We start from the raw sequence: 17,142 nt of genomic DNA on the forward strand, positions 1-17,142 counted from the left end.
GAATAATTAGTTTATATGTGTTTGTAATTAGGTTAATTTATATAAAGTTGCTGTTTTTGTAGGTCAAAAATTGACAGTTTCCTATGGTTGAACCTAATAATATTAAAATATACTGTGTATTTTGTTGTACTTAAAGAAAACCTGAAATTATTGGAACTATAGACCTAAAGAGCAGTTTATTATTTTTATTTTCTTTTTTGAAACAGAAAAAATGCCTGTCTTAAAGGCCGAAGCATCACATTATAATTCTGATTTACATAACTTGTTGTTCTGCTGCCAGTGTGTGGACGTGGTATTCTACAACCCAGATTTAAGGGAAGTTGTAGAGGCCCACAAGATCGTTCTCTGTGCTGTAAGCCACGTTTTCATGCTGCTTTTCAATGTGAAGAGTCCCACTGACATTCAGGATTCCAGTATCATCCGGACTGCCCAGGATCTCTTTGCTATAAACAGAGACCCTGTATTTCCAGGTGCCGGCCAGGAGTCACCTGGCAACCCACCATTACGAGTCGTCGTTAAGGACGTCCTCTTCTGCTCTTGTTTATCAGACATCCTGCGCTTCATTTATTCAGGTATTTTGTCTAATGGTTCTGGTTACGTAACACTGTCTTATGCTTTTGAAATGAAGTATGCCTGTAATCCTTGAGAGCATTAGTTTTACAATCTGTCTTCTTCCCACCATCAAGAGGAAAATTATACATGAAATGTTACTTGCTTTATGTATAGAAATTGATCCAAACTTTCTCTTTCTAGCAAGTTTGCCTTACTGTTCAGTCTACTTGTAAAAACAGTAATCTCTTTTCCTACTGAGCAGGAATGTTAGTAGTTTATTTCTTTTTCTAAATACCCAAAATATGGAAACACAAGGATCTATCGTCCAGTTTAACTTAAAGGAAATAAAACATTTCCAAGCGTACTTAACAAGTTTCTGCATCTTAAAACCTAGCCATTCACTCTTCTGATTGATTGAGATTGTGGAGTGAATCTAGGCAAGAAATTAGCAGGGTCATTGCACTCAGTTTAGGGACTAGAAATCTATCCAAATTGAGCCAGGCTGAGATCTGATTAACATTGACCATGACTCTCCTGATGGCTACTTTTTCACCCTTACTGTGCCCTTATCTGGAAACCTTAGTGACGTAGTGGTTAAGTGCTACAGCTGCTATCCAAAAGATCAGCTGTTCCAATCCACGAGGTTCTCCTTGGAAACTCTATGGGGCAGTTCTGCTCTGTTTTACAGGGTCACCGTGAGCCAGAATTGACTAAACAGCAATAGGTTTGGTTTTAGTTTGGTGCCCTTATCTTTTGAAGAATTCAGCTTATCAGTTATTTTTATTTTTGTCCTTTTAAAAACTCAGTAGCAACTCTGTTCTAAAGAATAGGAGTTTAATCTGAGTCATTTTAGCACATCCAGGTGCTCCATAAAGAATGGAAAAGAATGGATGTAAAATGACTTTTAAAGTAAGCCTCTAAATATGAATTTTCCAAGGACTTCTCCTTTTTCTTTTTCCACTTGGAATCGTGTACTGGTGGACTATTAGGCCAAGGCCATTCCTGCTCTGGAATGTATCTGAGGAGATGTGTATAATCTGTTTTTAGGCTTTAGAGTTGAAAAATTAGGAACAAATGAGAAATTCATAGGGATTTGCAAATAAAACAAATTTCGTGTAGGTAGGAAAGTTTTGGTATAGCCTTCAGTTGAAATGATTGATGTTAAAGATCTTATTTTTCATTTGGTTTGTGGTTATATAATTTTACAAGTTAAAATAAAAATTATTGTTTTGACAAATACAGTTGCAACATGCAGACTTATATGGATTAAAAAATATATTTTGGAACAGAATGTGGTGGTAGTTCTTAAATCCTTTGTTCAGTGAATATTGGTTGGGAAAAGACATAAATAACCACTCATGCGTTGAACACACAGCACAGTGGCTTCAGTGTGGCAAGTTCTCTGTAAGTTTCAATTGAATTAATGAGTAAGCTCCAGTAGTTATGAATCATCTACAAATAGGGCAGACTAGTTAAGGACCTCATTCAGTGCTATAGATTTCTATGTTTAAACTTTGAATCTCACAGTTCAGAATTTAAGACTTAATTTTGAAAAACCAAAATGTTTAAATGTCAAAAGAAGAAATATTTTAATAATATGTTTAAGGAGTCATAAAGGAAGTGTATAGCTTTTCTTTTCAGTGCTTTTACTGTTGAAATTATGTGAATTATTCAGCAAGTTTCCCATAATATCAACTGAATACTTTCAAAGACACGTGACCACTTTGAGGTTAGGTACAGGCTGTTTAGTAGCAATGAAATAGCTAGCTGCATTCCCAGTGACTGAGCCTGCTTTTAGCTTTCTCCTAGGGAGTGATTTTATTTAAAGTGCAATATAAATACATGCAAATAGAAAGGAAATTACGTGCAGAGGGAAAAAAGGAAAAGAAGAAAAGTCCTCATACCCCAGGCCTCTAGTTCCCCGTCCCCTCTCCATGTTTCTTATGTATTCACTTTAATAATATTTGAAAGATGCTAATATATTGGGAAAAGTTAATAAAATGTAAGCCTTGGGTAACTGCTGTTTCCAGGGAACCACAGGTAGTTCCCCTTCCCATGGCTGAAGTATAAAGTGGGAAGTGATGGCTGGCAGGAGATGAGGCCAGTGGGAGCCATTCCTACCATTCTTAGAATTTTAAACATCATCGTATTGGTCTGTAGAGAGTTCATCTGTGGGAATGATGGGGGGTTGGCATAGAGCAGGCAGGACAGGAGTTTGGTTGGGGGCTCGCCATGGTCTGGGCGATCAGCCTCATGAAGGCCAGTGTTCTGACACGGGTGGTTGGAATTGGGGCATATCCCTCATCATGCTTCTCAAGCTTTAAAGTGCCTCCAAATCTCCTGGCGATCTTGTTCGTATGAACATTCTGATTCAGTAGGCCTGGGGCAGGACCTGAGATTCTGCATTTCCAGCAGCCTTCCAGGGGACACTTTTGCTCTGGCTAACAAGAGGCAGCTGGGACACCTGGTGTTTGAATCCAGCCCAGAGGCCTAGGAGAGGAACCTAGTTATCATTCTCAGCGCACAGAGTTAAATTGGGGTCAGCTGCAAGGCTGACCAGATGCTGAGCTTTTTGGAGCTTGGGCTCTCAGTACTCTGTTGTATCCTCTGCCTGCAGTTGGGGAAAGTAAATGCTTAGTAGAAGCTGAGGAGCCTGGCGATAGGGATAGGAGGCAGAAGAGCATGGTGGCATGGAGAGCTTGCTGAGCTACAGGTCCCGAACCAGTTCAGAGCACAGGCCTCTTAATCTGGTACTGAGCTATTATGTGTCTGCTCTGATCTCTCTTTATGTCATGGCCAAGGTGGGAAGTGGTGTCAGGTATGATCAAGGGCTCAGGTGATTGACCTGGAACTGCAGGGAGACACTGATGCTGGTTGAGGAGAAGGAAAATAACTGGTTCTTCAGGGTACCTGTTAATTGTTTTTTAATTATTTACAGATTTTAACCCCTGACTCAAGCAAAATTTATGTATGTTATGTTTAAAAAGGTATTAAAACTTAATTTGCACATTTTTGGGAAAATATGAAACATTGAAAAGAGAAAAAAAAGAATCGCCCAGATTCCCACTATCAGAAGAAAATGTCTAAGCATTTATTGGTGTTTTGCTTTACACTCTACTCTTTGTTTTTCTGTGACTGAGGTGTGGTTTTTTTTAAAACATAGTTTTTAACAAAAATTTTCAACCTGCATTTTTATCAGACACATCAAATAAAGGGGCCAGACCTGTCTTTTTCGTTGAACATTTAAACAATTTTGAACAGAACACAACTTCTAAGACACAGTTGTGCAGTGGTTTCCTCACAGAGGGACTGGCCTGCCCATGGGCTATGTTAGGGAGCTGTTGACGACAGGAGTCGTTCGATTGTACTCAGGCCACTAATACAGACGTAAAACTCCAGGATGTGGCATGCTCAGGAATATATACTCTGAGAACACATGGGCTGAAGCATCATATTAAACCCATCTCCTGCCTTTTTTCCAGTGAATGTCTTAATCATTTTTAAAAGAACATAATTTTCTAACTTTAAGAATTTGAAATTTTTACATGTATATCGTACCACAGTGGACATTTGGTCCTCTATTGCTAGTCTGGTTAACTCTTTCCACCTACATACAAGGCTTCAGTTTATTTTCCTATTCAGATTTCCAAGTAAATAGACACAGTAAAGGTAGGTCTGTTTGGTGTGTTAATTTTCTCTTGGCTAACAGCTAACACTGCATAATGTTTAAGTACTTACAGACTAACCCTAAAGGAGGAGGAGTAATCTGGAAAGTGAGGCCAGCACAGGGTAATCCATAAATGGTGCACGATTGTAACATTCTTAAAGTATTCGATGCAGCCTTTAGGCTTACGAATTATGGAGCCACATGGTCCCAAATGGTTAGGAATTTAAATAGTTGTAACAGCCTCAGGAGTTTAGCTTTGAGTTCTTCCTGCCACAGATAAAAAACCAAACCAACCCCCCTGCGTCAAGTCGATTCTGACTCGTAGTGACCCTATGGATGAACGTTAGAATTTCACATCAGTTACTGAAATGCTGCCAGAGCCGATGAATATGTGGACAGGAGATTTCGTCTTCAGTTTGTGGAGTATTTTCTGGTACTTGGAATTACTCTGTGGCATGCTCTTTTCTGCATCGCCTAAAAGCACAGCGTGGTACACGTGGCTACAGCATGCTGTAGGAGCCTCAGTAAATTAAATAAGGCCTCTGAGAAGTTAAAGAAAATCTCAATGCAAAGACCATGGCTTTATTAGGATCTAAAAGTGTCAAAGATGACTTAACACTTCTATAATTATGAAAACAGCCCAATCTTTTAGAGTGTCCTTGAGAACTAGTCATACTTTCATTTTCGTTTATTAGGTTTTTCTGACTTTTTTTCTAATAGATCAGTGGCTCCTGGAGATTTTTTTCCCCATTTCTGGTTCAGTTGATGCTGACTCATGTCGACCCCATGTGTTACACAGTAGAACTGCTCCATAGGGTTTTCTTAGCTGTAATCTTTATGGAAGCAGATTGCTAGGCCTTTCTTCCACAGTTTCACTGGGTGGGTTTGAACTGCCAACCTTTAGGTTAGTAGTTGAGTGCCAACTGTTCATGCCACCCAGGGACCTCCTGGGGATTCACCTGTTACTTCTTGTTAGTTTGCCGTCGAGTCGTTTCTGACTCGTAACGACCCTGTGTACAACAGATGGAAACTCCGCCCGGTCCTGCGCCATCCTCACAATCGTTATGCTTAAGCCCGTTGTTATAGCCACTGGGGTCAGTCTGTTTCATTGAGGGTCTTCCTCTTTTTCACTGACCCTCTACTTTACCAAGCATGATGTCCTTCTCCAGGGACTGGTCCCTCCTGATAAAATGTCCAAAGTATGTGAGACGTAGTCTTGACATCCTTGCTTTCAGGGAGCATTCTGGTTGTACCTGTCACTAATACCATATATTTATGGAACCCTGGTGGCACAGTGGTTAAGAACTCTGCTGCTAACCAAAAGGTCGGCAGTTCGAATCCACCAGCTGCTCCTTGGAAACCCTATGGGGCAGTTCTACTCTGTCGTATAGAGTTGCTATGAGTTGGAATTGATCCAACGGCAGTGGGTTAGGTTTTTTTTTTTTAATACCATGTATTTATTTTTTGCCTTCTTTCAGATAATCTTCTGAATGGAGATATTGTATAGGTGTTCTTTAGATAGTATAATTTTACTTTTAAGAAACATCTGTGCTCCTTTTAGCATGCATAAAAGTAGACAATCAGAAGTACCTCACATCTACTGTATGCTGGAGGGTCCCTGTGTAATACAAATGATTAACATTCTCGGCTGCTAACCAAAAGGTTGGAGGCTCGAGTCCACCCAGCGGCATCTTGGTGGAAAGGCCTGGTGATCTGCTTCTGAAAAATCATCCACTGAAAATCCTATGGAGCACGGTTCTACTCTGACATACATGACTCAATGGCAGACTGGTTTGGTTTTGGTTTACCGATTGCTGGATACCACTAACCCTGGGTTTTCATAATGGATAAGATTTCTAAAGAAAGAGCAGTGGTCACCAGCACTCAGTGCACATTAGAACCGTCAGGGAAACTTTTGAACAGTATTGATGCCTGGGCCCCAGCCCCAGAAATTCTAATTTAATTAGTCCGGAGTGAGAATTCCTCTAATGGTATTTTATAAAAGATCTTTATGTAACTATAATGCACAGCTAGGGTTGAGAATCACTAGTATAAAGAAGTTTCTTAGAGTCCACAGGACTCTAAGGAGTTCTTATATTCCTGACATTTTATGCAGACTTTAATGTGTATGTGTGTGTGTGCAATTTTCTGGAGAGGAGATCTGAAGAATTTATCGGATTCTAAAAAGTATGTGACCCCAATGTTAAAAAAATTATCTGTGTAGGAAGAGGAAAAAAAGCATGGCACTCTTCCAGACTGCATACCCTTGGAAGAATGAGGTGAAAAGAGAAAGAGCTAACAGCGAAGTCAGAAAAAGAGCTGTGTTAGGTAGGAAGAAGTGGTGTCCTGGAACCAGCCAGCACTGGTTTTGAGAGTCAGTTTCGTCCATCTCTTCCCAAATCCTCATTCTGTTATATCATGTGGGCACTTTGAAATTGGCTGTAGTGGTAGTATTTACAGCACAGAAATAGGAAAAAAGACTTCTTTCCCTCCCCCGCCCCCCGCCAGTACACACTGACTAGAAGGGCACAGTCATCACAAAGGCTGGGTGAGAAGTTAAAGGATATGTGAGACTGCTAAGTGCTGCAGGGATCAGCAGTAATGAGGCCTGAGAACTGCTGGGTTATAAGGCTGACCCTTCAGATTGTCTTTGGAGTCCAGTTGATACAGGTTGGCTGTAACTGCCTGACCTCCTTGGTTTAAAAAAAAGAGTTTATTACATATACTCCCTACTCCCCAGTATCCATGAAGGCATCTAGTAAAGTGCTGGATACATGAAGGGAAGCATTAGAAGAAATAGATTGGGAACAGATAGAAAAGGATCTTGAATCAAGCAGACAGGTGTGATGGGCTTAAAGCAGGGCTTCAAGCCATTTTGTTCCAGTTCAACCTCCTGCTGAGAATTTGCATTTCTACCCCAGATATACTGAATCAGAACCTACATTTTAACAAGATCCCCAGGTTATTGTTGTAGCAGAATTTACAGTTTAACAAGTTCCCCAGGTGATTCATATTTATACTTAAGAAACACCTGGATACTTGTTAAAATGTAGATTCTGATTCAGTATGTCTGGGGTAGAAATGCAAATTCTCAGCAGGGGGTTGAGCTGGACCCAACCGGTTCGAAGCCCTGGCTTAAAGTCATGCCACTAATTAATGGTAGAAATAGAGCTAGAACTTGGGACTCCCAGCTATGCCTTCCCATACTGTGTTGTTGTTAGGTGCTGATGGGTCAGTTCTAACTCATAGTGACCCTATCTATGTACAACAGGATGAAACACTGCCCAGTCCTGTGCAATCCTTACAGTTGTTGTTTTATTTGAACCCATTGTTGAAGCCACGGTGACAATCCATTTCATTGAGGTCTTCCTCTTTTTCACTGACCCTCTGCTTCACTACACTATACCTTTTTTAATTTTATTTTTACAATTAGTGCTTTCTATAAAACATGGAATAGATGGGGTAATACAGTAAAACATGTGAAAGCCAGAACATTTGTAAGACAGAAACCTGTCAGAGAAAGAAAACCCAAATATTTTCTGCTAAAAACAAGTGATAGAAAAGTAATAAGACTGCACTCTGTCAAAGGCAAAAAAGTTGCGAGACCTGGAAAAACAAGACAGTTCCATCAAGTTCTGGCTCTCACAGGTTTCACTGTATCTAGGAGTATCATGATCAGAATTATATTTTTTGAAAACTTAACAGCATTGAGTACGTGGGATGGATTCAATTGGGGGAAAAGACTAGAAGCTGGGAGGCTGGATAGGAGGCCACTGTTGGCCAAGTATAAACAGTACTTGGAGAAAAGGTGAACTTTTGCTAACCATAGAACAGGAGTTTCATAAGACACAGAGAAAAAGGAGCTAAGAGAATGAGAGAAGTGACGTGAACCTAGGAAGAGATAGCTTTGAAGTGAGCTGGGGTGAATACAAAGACAGGAAAGACCAGGTGGAGGGATTTTGTTCCAGTGACAACAATCACGTAGCTCATTAGGAAATTATCTAGCTCCTTTTTCAGACTGGTTCTGTAGAGTTGGCTATTGAGCATACCAGTCTGCCCTTGACTGCATGAGACCTGAATGTGTTCTATTCCTATTGCATATTCCTCTACTTAATAGTAGGCTTTGCCTTCCACAATTAAAAAAAAAAACACGAACCCACTGCCGTTGAGATTCATAGTGACCCTATAGGACAGAGTAGACTGCCCCACAGGGTTTCCAAAGAATAGCTGGTGAATTCGAACTGCCAATCTTTTGGTTAGCAGCTGAGCTCTTTAACCACTGTGTCACCAGGGCTCCCTTCTGTGATTAGTGTGATTTAATTCAGCCTTGGTAAAGACCACATCTGCAGCCTTATCCAGGGCAAGTAAATGATTTGTACGTTGGGCCACTTGTGATGTTGGCTCCTTTTCTGGCCATTGCAGTTATCACTCTACTCTGTACCTATTACAGACAGGTAGATGCTGTTCATGGAGCAAGACTTCATGTTTTGAGAAATAATTTAGGGGAAGGCAAACTGATGTTTTCAAAATGAGTGCTACTGAAATTTTTTAGCTTATGAGGATATTAGAGAAAAAGTAAAAGATAATACTGGAAAAAAGGGAACGTTGGTATCTAATAAAAGCTTTATTTTTCTTACTGCTTAACGGTTAGAAAAATTCAGCATGTTTTAATTCATGTACAGGTGCTTTTCAATGGGAAGAATTGGAAGAAGATATCAGGAAGAAGTTGAAAGATTCTGGGGATGTCTCAGATGTAATTGAGAAGGTTAAATGCATTTTAAAAACACCAGGAAAGGTAAATTAGTTAATTATAAATTAGTCTACTTTGGCTTTTAGTGAATTATAACTGAAGTGCTATGATGAATATAATAATTGAGTTATGAGAAGAGTCAAATAAGATAGAAGTGTAAATATTTTCCTAAAGTATATTTTGCCATTTAAATGTATTAAGCATAAACATATGTTATTTCCCACTATCTTAGATTTTAATTCATGTAAAAATTAGCATATGTATGAGTTATATCTTTAAAATGTTGATATGTAGGTCCTGTTCTCTGAAACATTCTCCTGAAGCTCTAGGAATACAAGATCTATGCCAAGAATGAAGGGTTGTTTAATTTGTATAGTTAAAGTTTATTGGAGAGGATGCTTTCTCACTCCTCCAAATAGTTTCCAAATAGTTTTCAGGAGCAAGAGTTTCTATGTGTACTTTTTTCAAGAGCTCTGGGAAATGATCTGTTTAAGTGGACAGTTAAGGCTTTTTCTCTCATCAAGCTTCAAAGTTATAAATTAGGTTGAAAGCTTTTAAAATATATATATATAGTTATAAATTTCTGCACATTAAAATGCCAGTAACTTAGACTGAATAGAGTTTTGTAAAGGCTTTCAAAGTAGGTTTGTTAAATTTTGAGACAAGTACGTTACACAGTTTAGCCAGTGTATTCTTATTTCAGAGTCTGTGATAAACAAATTGACTATAGTTATCTATAAGATAAGTTGTGTGCGCTGCCTAGCAGAATATAAGTTTACTGTGTATGTAAACAAAATGATTATTCCTTTAAGTTTTCACAGGTGATTTTTTTGTCAGTCCTGAAGCCCTGGTGACACAATGGTTTAAGAGCTCGGCTACTTACCAAAAGGTCGGCAGTTCAAATCCACCAGCCTCTCCTTGGAAACTTTATGGGGCAGTTCTGCCCTGTCCTGTTGGGTTGCTATGAGTTGGAATTGACTCAACAGCAACGAGTGTTTTGGTTTGTCAATTCTACAGTTGAAGTTGTTAACATTTTCAAGTTGATATTTTAAAAATGTGAAACATGCTAGGCTTTAGTGAAGATTCCTGAACATTCTGTAATTGAGGAAAAAAAATTTTTATTTAAACAAAGTACCTTGGAACGAAGGGTCAAGACCTTTTTTCTCTTGCTTCAGTGAGTGACACATTCAAGCAGGTATACAGAAGTTGTCCAGTTTGACAGGTATATGACAGAGTGGTAGTTCTCTTACACTTTAATTCAACTAAATAATCCTTTTGTAGAAATGTGCAGATACACCTATATTCTGTGTTTCAGAGTTCTCTAGATTAACTTGTTTATGAATCAGTGAAAATGTTCATCTGTGTTCTTTCCAAACTTTTATTGTCTCTTTTTTTTTTTTTAATTTAAGGCATAGGTGAAAAAGGAGTCCGTTTATACAGATTCATAGTCTTTATATATGTCTGTTCATATATAATATCTACGTAATATTCATGATATACAAATCAATTATCTTTATATGAATGGTAAGGAGCACTGGTGGTGTAGTGGTTAAGCAATCAGCTGCTAACCGAAAGGTTGGCAGCTCGAACCCACCGGCTGCTTCATGGGAGAAGGATGTGGCAGTCTGCTTCTGTTAAGGATTTATAGCCTTAGAAACCCTATGGGGCAGTTCTGCTCTGTCCTATGGGGTCTTTATGAATCAGAATAGACTTGACAGCAATGGATAGCTGAATAGTAATGTCAGAAGTGTTGTTTCTTGTTCTGAACCTGGCTAGACCTTTCCTTGGATCTGATTCTGAACACATTCCTTTAAGTATTGAAAATAAAATGAATTCTAGTTGAGAAAGGGGGACTCTGGGAGCTATATGACTCCATAATATTGAACTAAATTCCCGCCTTTGCCCGGGAGGAGAGTGGAGTTCTTCCACTCCCTGCTGTGCTTTCTTGGGGCAAGGGCCTCTCTCAGTCACTGAAGGATGTAACACTGAATTGGGAATTAGGAAATGTACATTTAAGTTGTGAATTGGCAGTGGGTGGTCTCTGTTGCTTTGAGCAAGTCAACAAACTTCACAGGGCTTTCTATACAATAAGGGATACACTGGACAATTTGTAAAGCCCCTGCTAGTTGTCAAATTCTGTGATGCTTTTTGGCCCTTCTTCTCAGGTGTGGCAGTCACCTGAATCCTATCCCCCTATGCCATCAATATGTATCATGGTTGTTTACTATGCATAGGATCTGAGGATGTACTTTATAGGACCAGGACTTACATGAGCCTGTTTTGCTTCTCTGTCTTGCTCATGCATACTATTCTGGGTTGTGTTTTCTTCTTCCTTGTGAGGAGGGATGGTACCATTTTTCCCCCTCACCAAAGTCATACAACTTGGCTCTGTGTCCACAGTGGATTATCCAGAATGGAGAGTGGACATCATTTCTTCTTATTGTTAAAGTTGTATGACACATTATTTCTTAGAGACAAAGTGTTCTGAGTTCTGTAGCTAGCCAAACAGACACTCAGGGTTCTGACTGGAGCTGAAGGTCAGAGAGATTCAGCAAGGGATTTGGGTGAAGGGCGAGGGAAGAGGACTGGCCCTCAACTTCTGGGGTTGAAACAAAGGGATTTCTGAAAAGACAGCAACAGGGGATGAAAGTGAGATTGAACACCACAGAAAGTACAAACAAAGCACCAAGTTCTGAATGCACAGCAGAGGAGACCACCAGGTCAGACAGAGACACTGTTACCGGAGGCTGCCAACTAGAGTAAGCGGGTGTAAGATAGGTGTTCTCATGGGAAGAGATTTTCTGAAGTTCCTGATGAGAGATCCAGGCATCCTTTTGTAGATGCTAGCCATCTGTACTATCGGTGGGAAAGATACTTAGGATTATAATATTGTAGAGAAAATGGGGACGAACAAATTAATCATTCTCAGGTATTTTTTTTATATTCATTCCTTTAGGAGAAAATACTGAGCTAATTAGCAGTAGCAGGACATGGTGTGGTAGGGAAAAAATAATAAAAATTTATATGTAATTTTCCTAATTACAGATTAAACGTTTGTAAATGTCTTTTCTTCATTGGCAACCAAACTATCAGATTACATGTGAAAACATATTTTACTAGGCATTCGTATGAGGTTGGACTACTGTGGCCTGTCTCCCAGATAACAAAGACCTGTGGGGATTCAGGCCTATCCAGCGTATCAGCTGTAGAATTCATTTTCCACATAGCCAATTCATTTACTGCCGTAAATGCTGAATAGTATAATGTTGCTTATTGGCAGGTGGTGGATGCCACTCTTGAGGGTAAGTTCCCATGAATGCTATGATCAGAGTTGTCGTAGAGTAGGTAATCATTATTTCTTTAGAAATTTAGCACAGTTTTCTAGATTTTCTAATCCGCTCATACCAAAAAAACCAAACCCATTGCCTTCAAGTCAATTCCAACTCATAGCGACCATATAGGACAGAGTGGAACTGTCCCTTCGGGTTTCCAAGGAGCAGCTTGTGAATTCGAACTACCAACCTTTTGGTTAGCAGCTGTAGCTCTTCACCACTGCGCCAGTTACCTCATACTGTGCAACATTTCCCCTTGTCTTTTTTTTTTTTTTTTTTAACTTATAGATTAACTGCCTAAGGAATTGCAAAACTTATCAAGCCAGAAAACCTCTGTGGTTTTATAACACTTCCCTCAAGTTTTTCCTTAATAAACCTATGCTTGCTGATGTCGTCTTCGAAATACAAGGTACAGTTTAACTTTTGTTACTCTTTCTTGTTTTGTCTCTTTATTTTCTGTTTAAGCTTTGAATACGTTGGGGAAAGAAAGATTATTCTCTCTTGCAGTATGTAGATTGACACTGCCTGAATTTTAACAAAATTTTCCGGGGAAATCAAAAGAAATATATGTTTTCCTTAGGTTTTTTTTTTTTTTTCTTTACCATATGCTTCATTAACTTTTAAGGACCAACAAGGGTTGGGATCATCTGTAATATTTCATTATACATTTTGTTTATTTCTTTAAGATCCCAGTTTTTTGATTCAGCTGAAACTAGCTACCTTAAAATCATGTTGTTGTTGTTGGATGCTGTCGGGTCATTTTTGACTCATATTGACCTCATGTGATAGAGTAGAACTGCCCCATGGGGTTTTCTAGGATGTAATCAGATTGCCAGGTCTTTCTCCTGGGGAGACACTGGTGGATTTGAACCACCGACCTTTCATTTAGCAGCCAAGTGCTTAACCATTCGCACCACCAGGGCTCCTTAAAATCATATTACCTTTAGCTTATTTTATTCAGCTCTTTTCCTTTTTATCTGAGCAAAAGGAACTAAGCGTGGGTTGAGGGTCCTGCCTGGCCTACGTCAGGCCTACATACTGCTGCATTTATTCCTCACAACACTCTGAGAAGTGCCATCTCCACAGCAACTGAGAGCTGCTGCTTGTCTATGTGGGGGAGTAAGGCTACCTAATTTTAATGAAGGTGAGCTGTTCTAATGCCCATTAATGATTATTCTTTTGGGTAATTTTGTAACTCTAGTACATTAAGAACATAACCTTAAAAATGAATTGTCAGATGCTTTCAATTATGCAAGCAGGTTAGAAGTTGTTCCCAAACTAATTGGATAGAGCTTCAGATGGGCTGTTACTAAGAGGGAAATACCATTTCTGATTTTACGGTAGAAATCTATGGCAGCTAACATAGTTATTTACTTTTTCAAATCTCACCCCAGAAAGATCCTTTTTACTTTTAACCTTGGTCACTTGCCAAGGCAAACAGTGAATTGGAGGCTTCCCAGAGTGCCCTCTGCCAAGCTGCTGTCAGTACTGTATGCACTGTGAGCCTGGGACTCTTGAGAATGGGGCAGTAAGAGTGACCTTGATATACATAAAGATGGTTTGAAGGGGGAAAAAAAAAAGCTAACAGGAGAACACAGACTTTATGTAATCATTTTGTTATTTTAAGGAAAACTGAAACTGACTCTGATTTAGCCCCTAATATTTTCACACCCTGATTTATTAGCCGAAATAAAAATCCAGTTTGTTTATGTAAAGCCAGCTCTCATAAATTATTCATTAGAGGGAGAACAGGCCTTGTCAGGGATAAAGCTGCTGGTGATTACAGAATCCCTTCATTAGCTTCTAGGAGAAAAATCTCTGTTGATGAAGGTGTTTACTAAAAACGCTTGGTATACTCTATCCATACGAGAAAGAGTGATAGATAATTTTGTGCAAGTCATTTAATAAGCTTCACATTCCAATAGAAAAGACCACATCCATGTTGAGAATAAATATGATTGGTAAATAAAAGCATCTTTCCAAAATTAATCCTGGAAAAAAAAGTGTGGTTTAGAAAAATGGGATAATAATTTCTATATTCTGTAACAGAAGATGCGACGGATGCCACAGGAGATGGCTGAATTCAGTTTTTCAGGTGACTTCCTGGGTGCACTAAGGCTGTGCTTTGGCCCCACTGGTTTTTAGGGTTGATTGGATTCATGCTGAGTAGGCTCAGACAGACGGGATTAGGGTGGGGATGGACACACCTTTCCAGTGACTGTGTTACAGTCTAAAAAATCACCAAACCAGTTGCCATCAAGTGGATTCTGACTCATGGCAACCCCATATGTTCCACAGTGGAACTGTGCTCCATAGGGTTTTCAGTGGCTGTGATCTCTTGGGAGCAGATCGCCAGTTTTTCTTCAGAGGTACCTCTAAGTAGATTCAAACCGCTAGCCTTTTTTTATTTCAGTTGTGCTTTAAGTGAAAGTTTACAAGTCAAGTCAGTCTCTCACACAAAAGCTTATATACACCTTGCTATATACTCCTAGTTGCTCTCCCCCAAATGAGACAGCACACTCCTTCTCTCCACCCTGTATTTCTGTGTCCATTCAGCCAGCTTCTGCCCCCTCGGCCTTCACATCTCCCCTCCAGACAGGAACTGCCCACATAGTCTCATGTGTTTACTTGATCTGAGAAGCTCACTCTTCACCAATATCATTTTCTATCCCATAGTCCAGTCCAATCTCTGTCTAAAGAGTTGGCTTTGGGAATGGTTCTTGTCTTGGGCTAACAGAAGGTCTGGGGACCATGACCACTGGGGTCCTTCTAGTCTCAGACCAGTAAGTCTGGTCTTCTTAGGAGAATTTGGGGTCTGTATCCCACTGCTCTCCTGCTCCTTAAGGGATTCTCTGTTGTCGAACCACCAACCTTTTGGTTTGTAGCCAAGCGCCTGTTTGTACCACCCAGGATACCATACGACAATCTGGGGCATTGCTTGTCATAACCAGGAAAAAATTAACCTCCCCCCCCAAAAAAGCATTGCCATCAAGCCAATTCCAACTCATAGTGACCTTATAGGACAGAGTAGAAGTGTCCCCACAGAGTTGCTGAAAAAATTAGGAAACTGAGTATTATATGGTGTAGTTTCTAGTGGTGTTTCATGTGGGTCATGGTGAGTTCTGATGAATGTTCTGATGAATAATAGACTGTAAGAACAACAACAACAAAACCCATTGCTGTGTAGCTGAGTTCGACTCATAGTGACCCTATAGGACTGAGTAGAACTGCCCCATAGAGTTTCCAAGGAGTGCCTGGTGGATTCAAACTGCCAACCTTTTGGTTAGCAGCCGTACCTCTTAACCACTGTGCCACCAGGGTTTTCATGATAGACTGTAGTGTTTTTATTAATTAGATGGACTATCTCTGACCTTCGTGGATGATGCTAAGAATAAAACTCCATGTCAGTTACTGGTTCTTTGGCCTGGGCTAACCAATCTCTTACCTTTTACACAGTATTCTCTATCAGTAAAGTACAATGTAATCGATTAAATATTCACTTCCTAATCATCAATTTCAAGTCCTCTATCTGCCTTTTTACCTAAGCCACCTTGATCGGAGATTTGGGTGTTCCAAACTCTTCATCATCACTTAGAGACAGATTCTTGGGTTATTCTCCAGAAGGTTAATCTCATCCTTTGTATATTTTAGAAATTTTAACTGTGAGAGGGACATCAAAGTTACTGATCTCAGAAGGAAACTTAAAATGACTGCTAAAGAAAGCATCTGTATCTTCACTGTTCTTGTTGCCTGTAGTCTCTCGAACAGTGACTTGCGTTGATAAATAGTTGTTAATGATGCTGAACTTGAGAATCAACAACTCACGCATAAATGCTGTCCTAAAAGACTTTGCATGGCAATGAAACTATGAAATGAGAGAGGATAGTCTTCCTGCCAGGGCTGTTAATAATTTAGCAAAGTTTGAGAGCAGCCTTTCTCAAGGGAATTGAGTATAATGTGTGACCCTGTTGTAGCTTAATGAATGTAGGGATTATCTCCCATCCCCACCTTTTATCTCTTGTTGTGCTATTACGTAGCTACCAAATTTGCTTATAATTGGCATTAGAGGCATTAACAGGTCACTATTTTTTTTTATGAGTCGAAATCCATTCTATGGCATACGACAATAATTTGTATAAGAGGCACTGACACCAAACATGTTAGTGTAACCTACTGAAAAAGATTTTCAGAGGGAATATGCAACACATAAAGATATATATATTATATTAAAAGAGATAAGCAATGATGCAGAGAATCCTTTCTATCAACTCTTGGTGACCCTCTTGTAGGCACTTGTTCACACTCCTGCACCTATGAAGGGGTTGGGAGTCAAGAAGAACTAGTTGTGTGCCTGTGCTGGTGACTAGCAGCAGTTGCAGGGTGGTCTTGGTAGCCTCCCCAGCTCAAAAACAAAGGCCCCCCAGGGAGACTGGGGCGGGGCAGGGGTGGTGCAGAGAGAAGCAGGAACCTGGTAGAAGCGGGGTCTGGTACCAGCTTCCCTGCCATCAGCTAGAGGAGCCTGCAAGTCTAGCTTCTGAAGAGTGTAGAGGGAGAAGAATTGTAGAAGGCAACAGGGCTGTCTCTTCCAGAAGAGGGTGAACCTGGACCCTTGGCTCCAGCCTTGGCTTTGCATTCCTTGGGCAAGTCACTTAACACTTCTGGCCTTCAAGTCTTCTCATTTGCAAAGCAAGAAGCGTGAACCCTATAGATTCTAAGCTCCCTTCTGGTGTTAATAGCCCCCTTTATTTGATTCTCCCTGCACCTACTGAGTAACAGACTACTGGGGAGGAGTTTTGAGTTGGAAAAAGTTGAGTGAATGCTTGTCCCTTTCTGGGATTAAA

General features: G+C 39.9%; 1 protein-coding gene across 1 annotated transcript in view; it reads left to right on the forward strand.

The window, feature by feature from the left end:
• The window catches only part of RHOBTB3 (Rho related BTB domain containing 3), a 67,093-nt gene that overhangs the window by 17,891 nt on the left and 32,060 nt on the right, over positions 1–17,142 (forward strand). The window contains exons 6-8 of the mRNA XM_049868392.1: positions 207–572; positions 8,902–9,014; positions 12,590–12,710. Coding sequence (XP_049724349.1) covers positions 207–572; positions 8,902–9,014; positions 12,590–12,710 — 600 coding nt within the window. The remainder of the gene's footprint in view (positions 1–206; positions 573–8,901; positions 9,015–12,589; positions 12,711–17,142) is intronic.

The sequence above is a fragment of the Elephas maximus genome, chromosome 2 (genome assembly GCF_024166365.1).
Source record: "Elephas maximus indicus isolate mEleMax1 chromosome 2, mEleMax1 primary haplotype, whole genome shotgun sequence".
Taxonomy (NCBI): Eukaryota; Metazoa; Chordata; class Mammalia; order Proboscidea; family Elephantidae; genus Elephas; species Elephas maximus.